Source organism: Schistocerca nitens, chromosome 5 (genome assembly GCF_023898315.1).
Source record: "Schistocerca nitens isolate TAMUIC-IGC-003100 chromosome 5, iqSchNite1.1, whole genome shotgun sequence".
NCBI lineage: Eukaryota > Metazoa > Arthropoda > Insecta > Orthoptera > Acrididae > Schistocerca > Schistocerca nitens.
Genome location: NC_064618.1, coordinates 504130833 through 504153145, shown reverse-complemented (window position 1 = coordinate 504153145; position 22313 = coordinate 504130833). Strand labels below are relative to the sequence as shown.

Sequence of the window (22313 nt, the reverse complement as noted above, 5' to 3'; positions counted from 1 at the left end):
GGCCTTGTTTCGACTTAGGTCTTTCAGTGCTCTGTCAAACTCTTCACGCGGTATCGTATCTCCCATTTCATCTTCATCTACATCCACATCCTCTTCCATTTGCATAATATTGCCCTCAAGTACATCGCCCTTGTATAGACCCTCTATATACTCCTTCCACCTTTCTGCTTTACCTTCTTTGCTTAGAATTGGATTTCCATCTGAGCTCTTGATATTCATACTGATGTGTTGGCAGAAGAGCCAACACCGTGTTGCTAGAGGAGGCCGAAATGCATGCGTTTAAGCTCACGCAGACTGGCATGAGGTCTGGAACAAGGTAAGTAATTATAGTAGCCAAAAATAGTACATAGCTTCTGGAATACTTAACTTTAATCCATAATTGGAGAACATCGCTCTTGATGATACATAATTACAATCTCAATATAAACTGGTAATGGCGCCTTGCTAGGTCGTAGCAAATGACGTAGCTGAAGGCTATGCTAACTATCGTCTCGGCAAATGAGAGCGTAATTTGTCAGTGATCCATCTCTGGCAAAGTCTGCTGTACAACTGGGGTGAGTGCTAGGACGTCTCTCTAGACCTGCCATGTGGCGGCGCTCGGTCTGCAGTCACTGACAGTGGCGACATGCGGGTCCGACGTATACTACCGGACCGCGGCCAATTTAAAGGCTACCACCTAGCAAGTGTGGTGTCTGGCGGTGACACCAGACATACAAGTGGTTCTCTTTTCTCCAAAGGTCTCTTTAATTTTCCTGTAGGCAGTATCTATCTTATTCCTAGTGAGATAAGCCTTTACATCCTTACATTTGTCCTCTAGCCATCCCTGCTTAGCCATTTTGCACTTCCTATCAATCTCATTTTTGAGACGTTTGCATTCCTTTTAGCCTGCTTCATTTACTGCATTTTTATATTTTCTCCTTTCATCAATTAAATTCAATATTTCTTGTGTTACCCAAGAGTTTATACTAGCCCTCGTCTTTTTACCTACTTGATCCTCTGCTGCCTGCACTATTAATCTCTCTAAGCTACCCATTCTTCTTCTACTGTATTTCTTTCCCCCATTCCTGTCAATTATTCCCTTATGCTCTCCCTGAAACTCTGTACAACCTCTGGTTCTTTCAGTTTATCCAGGTCCCATCTCCTTAAATTCCCACCTTTTTGCAGTTTCTTCAGTTTTAATCTGCAGTTCATAACCAATAGATTGTGGTCAGAATCCACATCTGCCCCTGGAAATGTCTTACAATTTAAAACCTGGTTCCTAAATCTCTGTCTTACCATTACATAATCTACCTGATAGCTTCTAGTATCTCCAGGATTCTTCCATGTATACAACCTTCTTTTATGATTCTTGAACCAAGTGTTAGCTATGATTAAGTTATGCTCTGTGCAAAATTCTACTATGCGGCTTCCTCTTTAATTTCTTACCCCCAGTCCCTATTCACCTACTATGTTTCCTTCTCTTCCTTTTCCTACTATCGAATTCCAGTCACCCATGACTATTAAATTTTCGTCTCCCTTCACTATCTGAATAATTTCTTTTATCTCATCATCTCGGCCACAATAATGCTTTCACTATGCTGTTTGTAGTAGCTTACCCGCATTCTATTTTCCTATTCATTAGTAAAACTACTCCTGCATTACACCTATTTGATTTTGTATTTATAACCCTGTGTTCACTTGACCAAAAGTCTTGTTCCTCCTGCCACCAAACTTTGCTAATTTCCGCCATATCTAACTTTAACCTATCCATTTCCCTTTTTAAATTTTCTAACCTATCTGCCCAATTAAGGGATCTGACATTACACGCTCCGATCCGTAGAACGCCAGTTTTCTTTCTCCTGATAACGATGTCCTCTTGAGTAGTTGCCACCCGGAAATCCGAATGGGGGACTATTTTACCTCCGGAATATTTTACCCAAGAGGATTCCATCATCATTTAGCAGATTTATTATGATGAAGAATTAAGGCAACATGGTTGGCATTTAACATTTTGAGGTTCTTATTGTGCAGGCATGAAAGGACAGTAGCTATTATATGATTCATTAATAGAGTGATGTGCTACATCGTGAAAAATTTAATGAGCATCAATGACTAACGTTGCAGAAGGAAATGAAAATGTTGGTAAGTTATAGTGAAGTATTCAAATTGTCAGACTACTGGATGAATCCATTCTGAATTTTTGTAGTAGAAGTTCTAGGAAGTTGCAGTAGGAGATAGCTACCTTTCGCACCTTTTGTTTTCTTTATCAGGGCACATGTGGAGAGTGATAATAGAACTTTGGTGTTAGCACCAGCAAGGTCTTCACAATATAAATAAGTAAAAAAATGGTACCTTACTCAAACCTTTTGTCTGTTTATGTGTACTTAATTTCATATGGGCTTTCTTCAAACACCTGTACCTTTGGATTGTACTTTTGTGAAACATTCCCTAGCTGTTGTCAAACATTTCGTAGCTGCTTTCTGGCTCCTGAGTTGCCAGTGTGTTGTTGGCTACAACTATTCACAGTTCTCTTCAAGTTATCTTTTCTCTTCCAATGAATGGCAGTTGCACCAGATTTGAAATGAAACATTGTTAGGATGCATATTTCAACATTCTAGTGATTTGCTTCTTCCCATTTTTATATCAGTTATTTGCCAGCAACCAACATGTATCTCGAAAATGTTCAGTACTTTTATCCAGTTAAGCTTCATTGCCCAGTATTTTGTATTAAAAGTATTGTAATTATATCTAACTGTGAAGACATGTGCGTGAAAACTTAGTGACATGCACACAGCCATGCCTTTCTTTATTCCTGGTTTTAACACATCTATTTCTTATTTTAAGTTATAAACAGATTTTAATTATTTAAGAAGTAGACTTCTATATGTTTCAGTCACTGGTGCAGTATAATTTTTAACAGCCTATAGAAACAATGTTAATGAAAAATCAAATAGCCACTTTTTTTTTAGAAACAGTGATACAGATATATTAGTTCTGTTTCCTCTACATTTACGTAAGTACTTCCCAAGCCTCCTCATGGTTTGTGGCGAAGGATACTTCTGGTACCACTAACTGATACCCCTCTTCCCTGTTCCACTCACAGATGATACATGGGAGGAATGATTGTTGGTAAGCGTCTCTATTATTTTTAATTTCTCAAATTTTTTCATCAGCTCATTTCGTGATCTATGTGAGATGAAGTTATATGTTGTCCATCTGTTACCAGAAAGTTCTGTCTCGAAATTTCAATAGTAAATGTCTCTGTGGTTCACAACACCTTTGTGGTATTGTATGCCACTGAAGTTTATTGAGTGTCTCTAATGGTCTTTTGCCGACTAAATGATACTGTGACAAATCGTGCTGCTCGTTGTTGTATATTCTCCCTTTCTTTTATCATTCCCACCTGGTAAGGGTCCCAGGTTGATGAACAATACCCGAAATCGCTCGAGCCCACACCTTATAAGTCACTTCATTCGTGGATGAATTACATTTCCTAAAGATTTTTCATATGAATCTCAGTCTGGCATCTTTTTTCCTTCTATTTGTTTTATGTGGTCATTCCATTTAAGGTCACTCTTAATTAGTTGCTCCTAGATATTTTACAGTATGTACTGTTTCCAGCAATGTGCGATCAGTAGTATAGTTGTGCAATAGTTTATATTTCTTTTACTATCTATGTACAATTTGTTACATTTGATACTGTCTTCTGGCATTGCTACTTTCTTATACACAACCGCATCACATGCGAACAGTCTTAAAGAGCATCCATTGCTTTCTGCTAGAACATTTGTATATATTGTTAACATTAATGGTCTTATCACACTTCCTTTGGCTCCTCCAGAAATTACCTGTACATCTATATATATTGTTCCATTAGGAGTGACAAATTGATTTCTATCTGCAAGGAAGTCCTGAATCCAGTCACGAATCTGCCTTCCTGAAGTCAAGGAAAATGGCTTCAGTGTGAGCCCCATTGTCTACAGCACTATGGATCCTGTGGACGAACAGATTGAGCTGAGTTTCACAAGATTTCTGTTTGTGGAATCCATGTTGATTTTGTAGAGGAGATTTTTGTTCTCCAAAAATTTCATAATTCTTGTGCATAAAACATGTTCCACAATTCTAAAACAAATTGTTGTCTATGAATACGCCTACAATTATATGCATCTGTCCTTCAACCCTTCTTGAAAATGAGAATGACCTGATCATTTTTCCGGGCACTAGGTACCCTTCATTGCTCCAGTGAACTACAATAGACTGCTGCTAGAAGAGGAGCAAGTTCTATCGCGTAATCTTTGTAGAATCTCACAGATATCTCATCTGGTCCTGATGTCTTTCCACTAATAAGTAATTGTAATTACTTTTCTATTCCACGATTGGTTTTGGAAAGAGGAACTGTATTAAAATTTTTCGCAGTGAAACAGTTTCAGAAGACCAAATTCAGTATTCAGGCTTCTCTCTGTTGCCTTCATTTCCATGCTTGTATGGTCACTTAGTGACTGAATAGAGGATTTCAACCTGCTTATTGTTTTCACATAAGACCAAAACCACTTAGGGATGTTAATCAGATCAGTTGACAAAATTTTACTTTCAAAGTCATTGAACGCCTCTCTCATTGATCTCTTCAGGCTCCTTTTTGTTTCTTTCAGCTTTGGTTCATCTGTGAGCTTTTGATTCCTTATGAATCTGTGATTAAGCTCTCTTTGTTTACGTAGCAGTTTTCTACCACGGCTATTAAACTATGTTGGATGTTTCCCATCCCTTAAGATCGTTATCGGAACATACTTGTCAAAGACATATTGAACGATACTTTCGAATTTTTTCCATTGGTGCTCTGCATTTTCGAACTCAGCACTGAATATTTGTTGTTGACTACTCAGGTACTATGCAATTTGTCACTCTTGCTAACCAAAAGTATTTTCCTACCTTTCTTAGCATTTGTTGTTATACTCGTAGTTCTAATTGCTGTTACAGCCATATGGTTACTGATACATTCCTCTAAGCTCAGGTCGGTTTGTAGCTAAGAGGTCTAAGACGTTTCCTTCTCGAGTTGGTTCTCTCATTATCTGCCCAAAGTTTTCAGGCAAGACATTCTGAATAACGGCACATGAAATCCTGGCTGCAGTACCAGTTTTGATAGCATTACTGCCCCAATCTGTTATATGGCAAGCTGAAGTCACCCCCTACTATAGTGGCATAATCAGGAGAGTTATTAATAATATTTTGCAAGTTCTCTCTGAAGTGCTCTACCACTACAGCTCCTGACCCAGGTAGTGTCCACTGAGATGACAAAATTCATGGGACAGTGATAAGCACATATCAGATTGTGATAGTACCTCGTACACAGGTATAAAAAACAAGTGCATTGGCGGAGCTGTCATTTGTTCTCAGGTGATTCATGTGAAAAGGCTTCCGACAAGATTATGGCTGCGCAATGGGAGTTAATGGACTTCTAACATGGAGTGGTAGTTGGAGCCAGGTGCATGGGACATTCCCTTTTGGAAGTCATTAGGGAATTCAATATACCAAGATCCATATGCCAAGAATACCAGATTTCAGGCATTGTCTCTCACCATGGGCAATGCAGTGGCTGACACCCTTCACTTAACGATCGAGAGCAGCAGCATTTGTGTAGAGTTGTCAGTGCTAACAGATAAGCAACACTACATGAAATAATTGCAGAAATCAATGTGGGATGTACAATGAACATATCTGTCCATGACAGTATGGCAAAATTTGGCATTAATGGGCTCTGGCAGCAGATGATCGTTGCGAGTGTCTTTGCTGTCAGCGTGACATCACCTGCAGCGCCTCTTCTGGGCTCTTGGGCATATTGGTTGTACCCTAGATGACTGGAAAACAATGGACTGGTCATATGAGTCCTGATTTCAGCTGGTAAGGGCTGATGGTAGGGTTCGAGTGTGCAGTAGACGAAGCCATGGACTTAGTCATCAACAAGGCACTGTGCATGCTGGTGAAGGCTGCATAATTGTATGGGCTGTGTTTGCATGGAATGAACTGGCTTCTCTGGTCCAACTAAGCTGATCATTGACTGGAAATGATTGTTTGGCTGCTTGGAGACAATTTGCAGCCATTCGTGGTTTTCATGTCCACAAATAGCAATGGAATTTTTAAGGATAATAGTGCACTACGCCAATGGGCCACAGTTGTTTGTGACTGGTTTGAAGAACATTATGGACATTTCGAGGGAATGATTTGGCCACCCAGATCACCAGACATGAATCCCATTCAACCTTTACTAAACATAATCAAGAGTTCAGTTCGTGCATAAAATCTGCAACATTTTTGCAATTATGGATGCCTGTAGAGGCAGCAAGGCTCCGTAATTCTGCAAGGTACTTCCAACTACTTGACGAGCCCATTCCACGTTGAGTTACTTCACTATGCTGGGCAAAAGCATGTCGGACGCAATATTAGGAGGTATCCCATTACTTTTGTCACCTCAGTGTATAAAAGCATCTGATTACCCTTTTATGAGATTTGATGTTTACCCATTGAAGGTGGATCAGAACAGAACTCAGCTTTGATGCTTAATTACTCCCAAATTAATTCACATTCGCAGTTCGTGATAACCTCTCTACATGTTGTCGAGATCGTGGCTATGTGAAAATGTAGGCTAATTGTTATTAATGCTTTTAAAAGCTGTAAACTGGGTCTAACAACGACTAGAGCACAATGTAATTTTAAATTGAATAGCTACCAGAGGATGAGCCTTTGATTTGAAACCATTAATTTGCTCCTAATAAATAACATTAACAATGACTGGTGGCTATGTTACTTTATTGTAAAACTTAAACTGTGTCTTGCTGTTTTGTAAGAAGCAAAGTTGAATGTTGTTATTGGACTTAAAGTGTAAATAAAGTATTAGTATTAACCCATTTGTGCCACACACTTTGTATCTGAACTGTTAAGTGTAGGAACTTAATTATGATTTTGTGTTTTAGATAACACCCTTCATCAGCATTTATAAATGAAATTCATACTTCCAGGGAAAAAAGAACACCATATGTGTTTTAGAGGACAAAATTTATACTATCAGTTCATTTCATATTGGGATCTTAAGGAAAAATCACTTGAGAAAATTGCAAATTACACAGGACAGAAATGGCTGGACAGTACTTGCTTTCAGGAGGCAAAATTCTGAGCATTGCCAAAAGTCACTTACTAAAGTAAAGAAAAGTAACCTAGCTTTTACAATTATTAATATCTTATTTACGTTCATCGCCAATCTTGCAGCGAAACTGGCAAATTCATCTTCACTTCAAATTTGCATTTCGCTGTGAAAATTAGTTTGTAACACATTCCAGATGTAAACACAGTAGAGGTGTTTCAGTTGATATGTTGGATTGACAGCTAAAAAGAAACAAACACCAATGATTTTAGATTTCTTTCTGTCCACAACAGAGAGAGACTCAATTCGAGATGTGTCTTTGTCGTGAACACACACAAACCAAAGATCATCGCCCCCTCTCCAAGCATGTGTTTCACCACTAATGATCTTGTCATCGATGGGACATAAAACCCTATCTTGCATCTCCTCTTTGGGGGAACTGCAGGGCCTGTGGGTGGGGGGGGGGGGGGGGGGACAAGATGCCTTGTAGTTAATATCATGGCTCACATGAAAATGATTAAAAGTAGGTTTTTCATATCTGATTATTTTCTTTTCTTTTTAGAAATTGAGAGACACATTGGATATGCCAATGCTTGCCAGTTATTATTTGAAGACCCTGGTAATGAAGGTGATTTCAGAGCAGGAAGACGACAGGTTTTTCCGCAACTCTTTAGTAAGCCTCTTTGTGCATGTAAGTTTGTTTTTCCATATGGCATTATTTTATTGATTCCACTGCTTGTCATTTACGAAATTTTCTTACAAAAAATTTTAAATAATTTTCAGATGCTGGTAGTACTCAAACATCAGCTAGGATTAGGAAGCATTAATTACTTTTGGGATGAAAACTACAATCTTCTTGAAGGATATCACAGGGAAGCAGTGAGGCATTGTTATGGAAGAATAAAAAATGTTGTTGAAGACATACAGAAACATATTGAGATGGATCCATTAGTACTTGCACGTAATATCTGTTAGTATTTATTTTGAAGAATTAATATATTAATTGTAGTCCTGATTATAAACTGAAAAGGATTTTCATACTTTTAGCATAGTAGATTCGGTGAAATATGTGGAATTTTTGTATTTCATTCTGTGATTCATATTCAGTTGTTTCTGAAACTATTGAGCCAATGTATTAAGTCGCTGAAAACAATAAAGTTGAATGACTGTTATTAATCTAAAAGCAAATAGATATCAGTAATTTGTGAGAACATTTATCTTGGAGAACAGTGGTCTTTTTATTACTTAAAAATGAACGTGAACAGTCACAACTGCAAGATACATTATGTGATCAAAAGTATCTGAACACCCCCCCAAAAACATACGTTTTCATATTAGGTGCATTGTGGTGCCACCTAATGCCAGGTACTCAATATTGGCAACCTCAGTAGTCATTAGACATCATGAGAGAGCAGAATGGGACACTCTGCAGAACTCACAGACTTTGAACATGGTCAGGTGATTAGACGTCACTTGTGTCATACGTCTGTACGTGAGATTTCCGCACTCCTAAACATCCCTATGCCCACTGTTTTTGGTGTCATAGTGAAGTGGAGACTTGAAGGGACACATGCAGCGTAAAGGCCAACCTCATCGTTGACTGACAAGAGACCACAGACAGTTGAAAAGGATCGTAATGTGTAATAGGCAGACATCTATCCAGACCATCACACAGGAATTCTAAACCGCACCAGGATCCACTGCAAGTATTATGACAGTTAGGCGGGATGTGAGAAAATTTGGATTTCATGGTCGAGGACTGCTCATAAGCGACACATCACGTCGGTAAATGCCAAACAACACCTTGCTTGGTGTAAGGACCATAAACATTGGACGATTGAACAGTGGAAGAATGTTGTGTGGAGTGATGAGTCACGGTACACAATGTGGCGATCCAATGGCAGGGTGTGGGTATGGCGAATGCCCGGTGATCGTCATCTGCCCCTGTCTGTAGTGCGAACAGTAAAATTTGGAGGTGGTGGTGTTATGGTGTGGTCGTGTTTTTCATGGAGGGGGCTTGCACCCCTTGTTGTTTTGCGCGGCACTATCACAGCACAGGCCTACATTGATGTTTTAAGTACCTTTTTGCTTCCCAGTGTTGAAGAGCAATTCGGGGATGGCGATTGCATCTTTCAACACGATCGAGCACCTGTTCATAATGCACGGCCTGTGGCAGTGTGGTTACATGACAATAACATCACTATAATAGACCGGCCAGCACAGAATCCTGATCTGAATCATATGGAAAACCTTTGGGATGTTTTAGAATGCCAACTTTGTGCCAAGCCTCACCGGCCTGCATCGATACCTCTCCTCAGTGCAGCACTATACGAAGAATGGGCTGCCATTCCCCAAGAAACCTTCCAGCACCTGATTGAACATTTACCTGTGAGAGTGGAAGCTGTCATCAAGGCTAAGGGTGGGCCAACACCATATTGAATTCCAACATTACCGATGGAGGGCACCACCAACTTGTAAGTCATTTTCAGCCAGGTGTCCGGATACTTTTGATCACATTGTATACTTCTTTTTTATCTATAAGATTACCAGCTTCAGTCTGTTTTAGACCATCCTCAGACCTCACACCGTAGTGGTAAATGGTGGCTGTGAACAGAGCTGGCACTATGGCTTCACGAAGTTAGCATTTGTGGAGTCGTAGTGCCTGCTCCGTTCGCAGCCACTGTTTAGCATCATCGTGTGAGGTCTGAAGATGGTCTGAAATGGACTGAAACCAGTAACCTCATAGAAAAAAAGAAGTAACTTGTGGTTGTGACTGTTCGTGTTTATTTTTAAATAGATATCACATGAGAGCAAGAGTAGAGTTCTATTGCAGTGAAAACAGTGGTGTATGAAAAGTTGGTAGTTGGACTAAAGCTTAAAGGCAAATAGAAACCATGTTTGTCGAGAGGTTACAACTTGACTTGCTCCTTGTAAGTGCTCATATCCAGGATACTATCTAGCAAAACCATTATAACTGTAGTTCAATCCAACCTTTTGCTCTGAGCATATTGTGCAGTGAATGAATTACCAGGTTTAGTTTTGGTGCTTTTGCACATTCATATTACAAAGCACTGTGATGCATTCGTTGTTCAATATGGCACATTATAACGGAATAAATTGTTTCTTTATTTATTTATTTTATGTGTGAAGGATGTAGATAACACAAAATAATAACAAAAGTTCTACCAGGCACTGCTGCTTTTACGTTAGGACCTCAACCTCCAGAATTCTGATGTTTTGATGGCCTTATCACTTGCTGCACATAGATCTCCTGTGGTGCTAGGATTGGGCAGGTACCTGCAGACAAAAATATGTTGTGGGTCCTGTAGGTCACCACACTTGTCAAACTCATATTGAGTTGTAAAGCAGTACTTCCTTAGGTTTGCCATGACACTTCTGTTGTCAGTCAGTTTAAAACACTGGATATCACATATGGCAAATTATATTCTGCAACAGGTTCCTCTTTGATTTCTCCCCAAACCTTTCGGTTAACAAATTTTGCCATAGCTCTCTTTGGCAAGTTCCAGGTGCCATTGGAATTGCTAATGTCGTGTGTATGTGTGCTCCTTGACCTCAACCTAGGTTTTTGTGTGTTATATCCAAACTAGGAGTGTCTGGGGATCAATTTATTTATCCTTTCTCTCCATTCTGCAGATGTCAGGTCAGGGTACAACAATAATGATATAGTCCTGTGACAGGAGTTGGTCATAGGCAGCCATTCACAGTGCATTCAGTCTCGTTCAACATCATATCCACCTGTTTGGTGTATGTTCGGTATTTGCGAGAAACAATTATACATGTGAAAAACAGGTAGACTTTGGAGAATAATATTAGAAATAGTTTGAATCACACATTTTAGGACACCTTTCACAGGATGAATTTCCAGAGATTGTGCCTACATAGTACTAAAATGTAAGAATTTCCTCACTGTTCTCTTTCATGAGTATACAGATAATTAAGTGAATTTTGTGTAATTCAGAAGAAAATGTAGGTTATCTTATCAGGCTCTTCCTGATAGGTAACTACACATGATGAAAGAATTTTGTTAGATGTGTTTACATTTTATAGTACATTTGTTTCCACTACATCCACTGTTCTGAACTTGCATAGAATTCTGAAATAGTAATTTGTTGTGTTATAGATTCAGTATGCAAACACTAGACTTTTGTGGCATAGGACAACTCATTTCAGTATCAAACACTTCTTGTTATATTTTAATTGCTTACGAATGGAGGAAAAAATGGATGGCTTTATGTCTCCAGATTCCCCCTAATCTTAACCTTATTATTGGGATCCATATATATACAGAAGGCCTTAGAATTTTTCCGTAGTAAACATCAAAACATGTGAACAGTATTTCCTTTCTTTTGACAACTCCCATTTAATTTCTCTATGCATATGTGTTACACTTTTGAATGGACAATACCATCCTATTGCAATCACAGCAGTGAGGCTCTGAATTGCTTTGGTATCTCTCTTCAGGCTGGCCTGACAAGGACTCTACACACCAGAGCAGTACTCTAAAATAGGTAGCATTACACTAGTATGTATCTTCCCTAATAGAGGCACTGAAATTACCCATAACTATTGACACCAGCTCTGTCTCACCATGGCCATGGGACTGTGTGTTTGTGAATGTGTGTTCTTTTACTGTAAGAAGAGTAAGAGGTCAAAGGCTGGTGTGAATAGTGTTTCCTGTTACATGTTATTATTTTCCACACATCAGTCCACTATCCGTGAGTAGTTGCCTTTGTCTTATTTTATGAACATAATACTGTAATTGATTATAATAATTTTGGTAAGAAATTTCAGAGTTACTGTAGAGACAAGTTGTTGCCAAATCACAGCCCTTCCTTTGGCTCCGCATGTTTGGTGTGTTGTCTGTTTTGTTGGAACACGTGCAGCCATCACAAATAGAATGGGTCAGATAAAATTCTTTGTGGTATTCTGGTACTTAACAGTGTACACATTTCCCTCAATTTTGGTAACTTTTCAATTGTATGATGAGATTGTTATGGCACACGTGATTTATGACAGGGTTTTGACTTTCACCACAAATCTTCTACAGCTTACATTTTAACTAAATGTGCTTGTTTTGCCTTTTAGGCTATATGTTGACGATTGTATTGTAGCAAGCACAAATACTCGCTTAGCATTCTTGATAAACTTTTAGTCTGTGATTATTATCATTGTTAAGCTTATCAACAGTTTCTCTTTTACATGACATTTATAATGTTATGTCTGTTTCTAGTCAGATGTTGTAAATAATTCTTCATGTGTTGGACGCCAGACTAGTTGCCTTGCCTCCTGTTAAGTGATACCCTTTTTCCTAGATGTTAAGAGAACATAATTGCTGTATCATTATCTTTAGATCTTAATTGATGTGAAGTAATATAACTTAAGAAATGGACTACAGACAATTTTTGTTTTGAACATTATGTATTAAAAACAATTAGTTTGAATGAAATTGTATTTTAGTTATCAAATAATAATCAAAGCATGATTATTTTTCAGTAAATGATGAGGAATTTCGGAGTCTGCCATTAGATATAGTGGAGTATGCGTGATAGAAGAACTTACTTGTTTCCTGGAACAAAATCTATGGTAAGAAATATATTGTTGTTGTTGTTGTTATTATTATTTGAATTTGGCCATGTCAGGACCACATGAAACAGCTGGTTTATGACTTCATACTTTTCTCCCCCTCTCCCCGAAACAATTGAATTTTTGTTTGCACTTTTACCCTGAAATCATACCTGTTTCCTGTATCTTTATTATTCCCTCCTGTTGTAAATCTTTCCCCATTCTTTTTAACTGGCTGTTGAAGTGTACTGCCAAGTGGTGGACTAAAGCACTGATAGATTAACACACTTAAAGTAACATTGTTTATTGAACTTGAACTTAATTTAGAACCATTTTGAGGCCAGAGTCCTCGCATGTAGTAAAACCACCCATGACAGCAGCGCTGTTTGGCGTTTGCTGCAATCTGCGCCCCTGGACATTGTGGCGGCCACAGGAGGCTTGGCGGTAAACAGCACAGCAGTCTATTGATAAAGAGCTGCTTTCAGATGATGTAAGGGCACTGCCTGGCACACAACGGATATCCAAGAAATGTCTGGTCGAATATGCAGTAGTACAGCCATAAAATGTTATACTTTACTTTCTCATTGTATTGATTATATTCTCAGTTTTCCCTTCACATCCTTGTTACTTTTCGATTTCCTAATCCGGTTTTCATAATTTGTCTGCCTCCTCTTTTTTAGTTATTCTTCTTTCTTTTTCAAACTATTTTTCTTTTTGTCAAACAATGGAAAATCCAGGATGGAATGTAACAATATTATGAAAAGGAAAGTTGCTGCTCCCCATATAGTGGAGATGCTGAGTTGCAGATAGGCACTACTAAAAAACTGTCACAAATAAAACTTTGGCCTTTGTCAACGGACACACACACACACACACACACACACACACACACACACACACACACACACACAAATGGAAAGCTTTATTTTTTTTGTTGTGCCCATCTGCAACTCCATCTCCGCTGTATGGTGAGTAGCAACTTTCCTATTCATAATATTTATCTATTTAGGTGTGCTTGTGGTAAGGCATTGAGAGTCATAAAGACAGCTGGTTTTAGTCACCACGTTGTAATGCTACGGTTTTGTTTTAATAGATAAGGATTATTTTTTTTATTGTACATATTAAGTGGCATGTTGTTTCCATTTTTCTGGCACTATTTATTTCAGTCTTTTTGCTGAGAAGATTTGGTGGGATTATTTCTGGCAAGTATTTAAATTCTGAAATTTTGTTATTCCTTATTTTAATTCATATATTTTGGTGCATCCTTAACACATATACACTGAAGCACCAAAGAAACTGGTATAGGAATGTGTATTCAATTACAGAGATACACTACTGGCCATTAAAATTGCTACACCAAGAAGAAATGCAGATGATTAACGGGTATTCATTGGACAAATATATTATACTAGAACTGACATGTGATTACATTTTCACACAATTTGGGTGCATAGATCCAGAGAAACCAGTACCCAAAACAACCACCTCTGGCCGTAATAACGGCCTTGATAGGCCTGGGCATTGAGTCAAACAGAGCTTGGATGGTGTGTACAGGTACAGCTGCCCATGCAGCTTCAACACGATACCACAGTTCATAAAGAGCAGTGACTGGCGTATTATGACGAGCCAGTTGCTCAGCCACCATTGACCAGACATTTTCAATTGGTGAGAGATATGGAGAATATGCTGGCCAGTGTAGCAGTCGAACATTTTCTGTATCCAGAAAGGCCCGTACAGGACCTGCAACATGCGGTCGTGCATTATCCTCCTGAAATGTAGGGTTTCGCAGGGATCAAATGAAGGGTAGAGCCACGGGTCGTAACACATCTGAAATGTAACGTCCACTGTTCAAAGTGCCGTCAGTGCGAACAAGAGGTGATGGAGACGTGTAACCATTGGCAACCCATACCATCACGCCGGGTGATACACCAGTATGGGGATGACGAATACACGCTTCCAAAGTGCGTTCACTGCGGTGTCGCCAAACACGGATGCGACCATCATGATGCTGTAAACAGAACCTGGATTCATCCGAAAAGATGACGTTTTGCCATTCATGCACCCTGGTTCGTCGTTGAGTACACCATTGTATGCGCTCCTGTCTGTGGTGCAGCGTCAAGGATAACCGCAGCCATGTTCTCCGAGCTGATAGTCCATGCTGCTGCAAATGTCATCAAACTGTTCGTGCAGATGGTTGTTGTCTTGAAAACGTCACCATCTGTTGACTCAGGGATCGAGATGTGGCTGCGCGATCCATTACAGCCATGTGGATAAGATGCCTGTCATCTCGACTGCTAGTGATACAAGGCCCTTGGGATCCAGCACGGCATTCTGTATTACCCTCCTGAACCCACTGATTCCATATTCTGCTAACAGTCATTGGATCTCGACCAACATTAGCAGCAATGTTGCAATACGATAAACCGCAATCGTGATTGGCTAAAATCCGACCTTTATCAAAGTCGGAATGTGATGGTACGCACTTTTCCTCCTTACACGAGGCATCACAACAACGTTTCACCAGGCAACACCGGTCAACTAATATTTGTGTATGAGAAATCGGTTGGAAACTTTCCTCATGTCAGCACATTGTAGGTGTCGCCATAGGCGCCAACCTTGTCTGAATGCTCTGAAAAGCTAATAATTTGCATATCACAACATCTTCTTCCTGTTGCTTAAATTTCGCATCTGTAGCATGTCGTCTTCATGGTGTAGCAATTTTAATTACCAGTAGTGTATGTAAACAGGAAGAATGCAGCACTGTGGTCAGCAATGCCTATATAATGCAGCAAATGTCTGGCGCAGTTGTTAGATCAGTTACTGCTGCTACAATGGCAGCTTATCAAGATTTGAGTGAGTTAGAATGTGGTGTTATAACTGTTGCATGAGGGATGGGACACAGTATCTCCGAGGTATCGATGAAGCGGTGATTTTTTCCTTATGACCATTTCACAAGTGTACCATGAATAGCAGGAATCCGGTAAAACATCAAATCTCTGACATCACTGTCAGATCCTGCAAGAAAGGGACCAGTGAAGACTGAAGAGAATCATTCAATGTGACAGAAGTGCAACCCATCCACAAATTGCTGCAGATTTCAATGCTGGAACAACAAGTGTCCCTCCCCAGTGGGCTCGCCACTCTTTTACGGGTTCATGCTTGGCTACCACGGGCCCCCAGCCTTTGCAGTGTTTTTCCCCTTCCATGCTGCATTTTTGTCCTCTTGCTATTCTTTTCCCCTCCCTAGGGAAACATGTCTGGGATGTTATTGGGAATGTTCTGCATTATCTGTCGCTGTCGTGAGAACAGTCTCACCTTTGTTTTTTGCTCCCTTCTCCTTTCTTTGTTTCCCTACTCTTGTTCCTCCGCTTCAGCATTTGAGGTTCCTCTTTTTCTTCTACCTCCCTGTGCACTCCTGCAGGCCGTCTCACACGTCTGACATGAAACAAGTGACTGGTTAATGCGTAATTCCCAGCCCTGGTTCGACAGGTAGGATTCGCATGTATCCCCGGTACAGGCCAGGCCTAGGGAGGGGTGGCCTGAGCTGCAGCCTTCCCAAGTTTCCTATTGGTCTCTCTGTCAGATGTTAGGGAGTTGTGACATGAGGTGTGAACAATCACTTAAGGCGGGTGCAACCCCTTGTGAAGGGAGCCCCCAGTTGGAAGGAGATGCTGGCAATCATGGGGAATTTTCTCACAATGAGTCAGTCATCTTCCCAATCAAAGTCTATGAAACATAAACGTAATGAGGCTAATGATTCAAAGACCCTTTCCGCTGCACCACAGTTCCTTGTGGTCTCGCGTACTAAAGACCGTCAGTCCTTCGTCACAGTCAGTTCATTCATTATTCAGAGAGGTGTTGAACTTACTGGCCCTGTGAAATACAGCTCTCAGTTATGGAATGGCACTTTGCTTTTGGAGACTACTTCTGATTCTCAAGCACAGCAACTGCTTGCTGCCTCACTTCTCCACAGCTACCCTGTTCATTTCGAGGCCCATAGAACTTTGAATTCTTTCTGTAGTGTAATTTACACCACACTGCTCAATGTTCTTACTGAGGCTGAAATCCAATCTTACCTCTCTGAACAGGGTGTAATTGCCGTCCATCGTGTAATGAAAAAGGTAGATTCGTCCTTAGTGCCCACCCGCACTCTTTTCCTCATGTTTGATAGAGCATACATTCCGAACCCGAAGTGCTGCTACCAATGTCATCGTTTCAACCACACTAGAACATCTTGTTGACACCCATCTAAATGTGTAATCTCTGGTAGGAATGCACACGAGGGCGATTTTCTGCCTCCTCCCCGCTGTATCAACTGCAATGGCGGCCATGCTGCCTCCTCTCAGGATTGCCCCATGTATCGTGATGAGCGGGCTGTCCAAGAGATCCGGGTGAAGGAAAAACTGCCTTATCCAGTTGCTTGCAAGTTACTGGCTAGTCGCAAATCCTGTGTTCTTCTGTCTGGCACCTGTAGGTCTGTTCTTGTTACCCTCGCTCCATGGAGGACATGGCCACGCTGACATGCAACCTCAAATTAAGCTCTGAGGTTGTGAAATCGCCCAGTGTCAAGATAGCATCGCCGTCCCCCAGCCAAGCTGTGCAACAAACCTTCAAACTCTCGCCTCAAGGGGCGAAGCCACCAGCTGCACAACCGGTTGGCTGGAAAGGGTTGAAGGAGCACTCTCGTGTAGACTTCCTCCTTCCCTCCAGCCAAACAACACCCGAGTCTTCCACTAACCGGAAAGGCTCAAAGAAGTCCACTGAAGACAAGCGATCTTCTCATTCGCCAACTCGAAGATCCTCTTCAGCAGTGTTACCATGTGGTACCTTAGCCTGGCCGGCCTCTGTATCGCCGGTGCACACGACCAGCCGTTTTGCATCGTTGGACTCCACAGACCAGCTGCACAAGCAAGGAAGCAAGCCGATGTTTCTGTGGACTTCATGGAGCACGATCCTCCTGCTTGTGTGCCCTGTAGTAGCAACTCTACACCGCCTGTCACTCGGCAGCCACCTAGTTGACACCCCTACATCTCTTCCTCATCATGACTGTCCTCCAGTGGAATGTTCACGGCCTTCGGTCCCACAAAGAGGATTTATGGCTGCTTTTAGCATCGCAGCATTCCCTTGTACTCTGCCTTCACGAAACGAAATTGCACTCTCATGACCACTTTGAGCTTTCACATTACTTACCGATTCGATTTAACCTTTCCCCTGACGTCGGCATTCCATCTCATGAGGGTGTTACGCTCCTCATACAGGATGACATTCATTGTCAACCCATCTGCTGACTATCCATCTTCAAACTGTTGCAGTTCGCCTTTTCCTTCCCCACTTGACTTTATCACTCTATACCATTTATGTCCCTCCGTCATTCGATGTCACCAGACTTTCTTCAGCTTATTGGGTAGCTACTGCCCCATTTTTGCTACTCAGTGACTTAAATGTGCATCATCCCATTTGGGGTTCTCACAGGACCTGTCAGAGAGGTGCCCTCTTGACTGACCGTCTTAACCAACTTAACCTCTTCTGCCTTAACAGGAGCACCCACTTTCCTTTCCAACTCCTCACATACTTATTCCCATTTGGACCTATCCTTTTGCACACCCAGATTACCCATAATCTTGATTGGTCCATTCTTTCTGACACCGAGCGACCATTTCCCGTGTGCTATCCATTTGCTGACTCCCACCCCATCTGCGTGCACACCCAAATGGCAGCTTACTAAGGCTGACTGACTGGCAGCTTTACTCCTCCCTGGCAATCTTCGAACAAGATTTCCCCAGTTGTGATGACCAGGTGGAATATCTCACAAACTTTATCCTTACTGCTGCACAATGTTTCATTCCTCACACTTCCTCTTTACTACGTCATGTCCCAGTCCTTTGGTGGACTGAGACATGCCGCAACGTAATTCGCACAAGGAGATGTGCTCTCCATGTTTTTAACAGTCATCTTACAATGGCAAATTCCATTCATTAAAAACAGATGCGTGCAAAGTGTCATTGCGTTCTTCAGATTAGCAAAAGAGCTAGCTGAATTTCATTCACTAGTTCTTTTAACAGTTTCACCCCTGCCTCTGTTATGTGGACCAACCTCCGACGGCTCTCTGGAACCAAGATCCATTCCCCAATTTCTGGCCTGACAGTAGCAGACGATGTCATTGTGGACTCTATTGCTGTCTCCAACACCTTGGGCTACCATTTTGCGGAAGTTTTGAATTCTTCCCACTATCACCTAGCCTTCCTACATCGGAAACAAGCAGAGAAGGCTCGGGCGATACTCTTCTCTTCTTCGAATCGTGAGTGCTACAATGCTGCCTTTACTGTGAGGGAGCTAGATCATGCTCTCAGTTCACCCCGGGCCTCTGCCCCAGGGCCAGACGCCATCCAGATTCAGATGTTGCAGCACGCGGGCAAGCACTTTCTGCTTAACACGTACAACCTCATCTGGGCAGAGGCAACATTTCCCAGACGCTGTTGTAAAGCTGCTGTCATATCCATACCTAAGACCGGCAAGGGCAAAAACCTTCCTTCTAGCTACTGCCCCATGTCACCTGCATTTGCAAGGTGATGGAACATATTATTCATGCCTGGCCAGAATTTTGGTTTGAGGCTCTCAGTGAGACCTCCGAAATGACTGAAACTTCTACAGGATTAAGGTTTGTAGTGGATAGATTAGCAACAGTGTTGTGGATTTCTTTGAGTTCTGTTGGATGTTGGAAGTGAGTTCTGGGTTATTACAGATGGAAAATGTTAATGCGGCCAGGTCTGGGTGTTAAAGAGGGACTAGCAAGGATGTTTTATATGTGGCATTGGTTAATGGCATTCCTAGGTGAGAGTAGAAAGGCAAAAGATTTGGTAGCTTTCGAGGAGATTTTTGAATCTGTTCCAGTTGTTGGAGAACAAGAGCTCCAGTTCAGAAGTCGAAGATATAGGAAAGATTGGGCTGCATATTATGAGCATTCTCTGAAGGGAACGCAGGTAGTTGAGGGATGCTTACACCAAGGGAACATGTTTCGTTGGAGTCTAGGGATCAATGCAGTCTGAAGGCTTTGGGGCCTTTTTCAAAGGAGGATTTGCATTCAGAATTTGGGACTTTTGTGGGTAGGAATTTTGGGGGCGTGTGTGGGAGTAGATTGCATTTGTTAGGCAGAATTTCTGGAACAGGATGTCCCCCCTCCCCCCAGAGGGTTTGGTGTTTCTTTGCAATTTATGTGGGCGAGTGAATTGAGAGGATCCATCTGGAATAATGTGTAGCTGTAGGTATACAAAGGGAATATAAATGTTATTGGTAAATGATTACAGACATAAAGACTGTTGGAGACAAACTTGAGAGAAAATGCCTGAAGTAAAAATGCTGAAAATATATGAATAAAAATTTGATAGATTTGCACAGAAGACTGAAGTTTATTTAAGGGGTTGTAAACGAAAATAAAAATAACTGACACTGTAGACTGTTAGAATTATCCCATAATACCTATAATCATTTTGGAGACAAAGATGATGTAGCTTGATTGAGGACTAATGAGATAAATGTCTGGAGGAAGTGGGGGGGGGGGGATCTGGAGGAAGTGGGGGGGGGGGGGGAGAGAAAGAGAGATGGGGGTCATTATTCAATGATTTTTACAATTTCCTCTATATACTTGGTTAAATTTAAATGTGAGGCAAAATGTATTTTGTTAGTAGAATAGCAAATTTAGACTGCTCCACAAATTGGGAATGGAGAAAATGTCACAGCAAAGTTGAACCTTGCTGTAGTGTTTTACCAATAAAAAAAATTGGAAGAAATTATTTTTTCTCTTTCATTGTCTCATCATTATTTCCTGTACTTTTTTGTATAGTAAATATTATCTTTCTAGGCTCTTAATTTGTTGACGAGTTACTCCAGAAAGCCACATTTCTTTATTTTGTGATAAATTTGCAGAATTTTTAGTTAGAAATATTTATTATCTGTTTCAGGAATTCCATTCTGAAATATTGATGTGGACAGCTTCTGAAGACTTCTATTATAATTTGCCAAAATAAGTTAGTTGCAAAACCAAGTGAAATGTGCATTTTATTTATTTATTTATTCCATCATGTTACATAACAATAAACAGAATATCTGTTGTGGCAGATGAAAGATGTCACTGAACCAAACGGTACGAAACTTTGCTTTTTTTACTTTATAAAATATTCTGTTGTGAATTGTAGTTTGTACAGAAAATAGTAGTAAAGAAAATGTTTTTCATTTCAGGATTTGATGGTTTTATAAAGAAGTTTTTTTTCTGTACTCAGATGAAAATTGGTACTACCCCTAAAAGTACAAAATTAATTTATTATTTATGTTTGTAAATGTAGAAAAAAGTCTTGTATTTATGAAATTTTTCAGCTGCAGCACTCAGAGTTAAAGTAACCTCAAAGTTGTATTGAATTTTGAGAGATGCCTATTTACCTTAAAAAATATTTTGAGATATTGTATACATCTTTCTCAAGTTTTGTAAGAATTTTTGAATAAATAATTTATTGTGAAAATTTTTGAGGTATAATTTTGTTTTAAAATTCATTTTTACATATTTGAAGGCACCATTGAATCTTTTTTGTATTACTGTATTGTTGTTTCAGTAATACAATCAAGTAATAATGTTTGTTTGTTTAGTTTTCAACAAATGGTTATTGTGTTTGCAGAAAGAAAGTGTTTATACCTACTTAGCTATTGTAAAGGAGTTCACGGACCACATTTTACAGCAGTGTTTAGCCACAATAGTGTTGGCAACATTGCTGCAATGTGGCTGCAATATCTGGTAATATTTCTGCATGATCCAGCAATGTTGCTGATACAGCAGGCTGTTCTGAGTAATTGCCAAGGTGACAGGGTGTTGTCCACCAAAGATGGAGAACATTTGGTATGGCCAGGTCATATCTACCTCCATCTGCAATACATAATCTACAAACCGCTGTGAAATTCATGGCTGAAGGTACTTAGCATGGCATCACGTTAGGATTTTTTCCCATGGGAAGAATGACTACTTAAATGACTGCACTAAGGATGAGCAGTGTACAGCGCACAGATAGTTTGGAGGGCGCTGAGTGAGTCTTGGCAGGGGACACAATTGGGAAGGCTGTGTCGCCGGATGTACTCCTTGGCCTAGTACAAGGCGAAAAAGCTCGGCTGTAAATACTGAGATGTGTGCCGGAAGCCGATATCGAAAGACACGGGTGCCAATGACGAAGGCACACCCGACCTCAGTCACTCAGAGAGCCATCAGTGTATACAAAGGTACTTTCACCAAGTTCCATGCGAAGGTCATGAAAATGAAGGCGATAGACTGAGGCTGGAGTAGTAATTAGTCAGATTTTGTTTTTATATCCCCTATAGGAGCACAGTGTAGAAAGACAAAAAATATTTCTAGATTTTCACATAATATGGGTTCTTGAGATTTTGTAAGTGGGCATTAGTGGGATAATTTGCATGTATCTTCTAGAGTCTGCCAATTCATGTGTTTCAACGCGTCAGTGAGCCTTCCATGAGTCACATAAACCTATGATCGCTTGAGCCATCTTCCTTTATGTACTGTCATGATAAAACATATTTGATAACAATATCTACATATACCAGTGGCTATAGTATCACATACACA

General features: G+C 40.5%; 1 protein-coding gene across 5 annotated transcripts in view; it reads left to right on the top strand.

The window, feature by feature from the left end:
- LOC126259508 (cyclic GMP-AMP synthase-like receptor) overlaps positions 1 to 21123 on the top strand; it is a 96810-nt gene extending 75687 nt beyond the window's left edge. For 2 of the 5 annotated variants that reach the window (XM_049956359.1, XM_049956361.1), the window contains 4 exons: positions 7674 to 7802; positions 7895 to 8081; positions 12626 to 12715; positions 20653 to 21123. In XM_049956359.1, coding sequence (XP_049812316.1) covers positions 7674 to 7802; positions 7895 to 8081; positions 12626 to 12678 — 369 coding nt within the window. In that variant the 3' untranslated portion in view covers positions 12679 to 12715; positions 20653 to 21123. The remainder of the gene's footprint in view (positions 1 to 7673; positions 7803 to 7894; positions 8082 to 12625; positions 12716 to 20652) is intronic. The other 3 variants (XM_049956358.1, XM_049956360.1, XR_007546525.1) reach the window with 2 other exon arrangements.
- The last annotated feature ends 1190 nt before the right edge of the window (positions 21124 to 22313 follow it).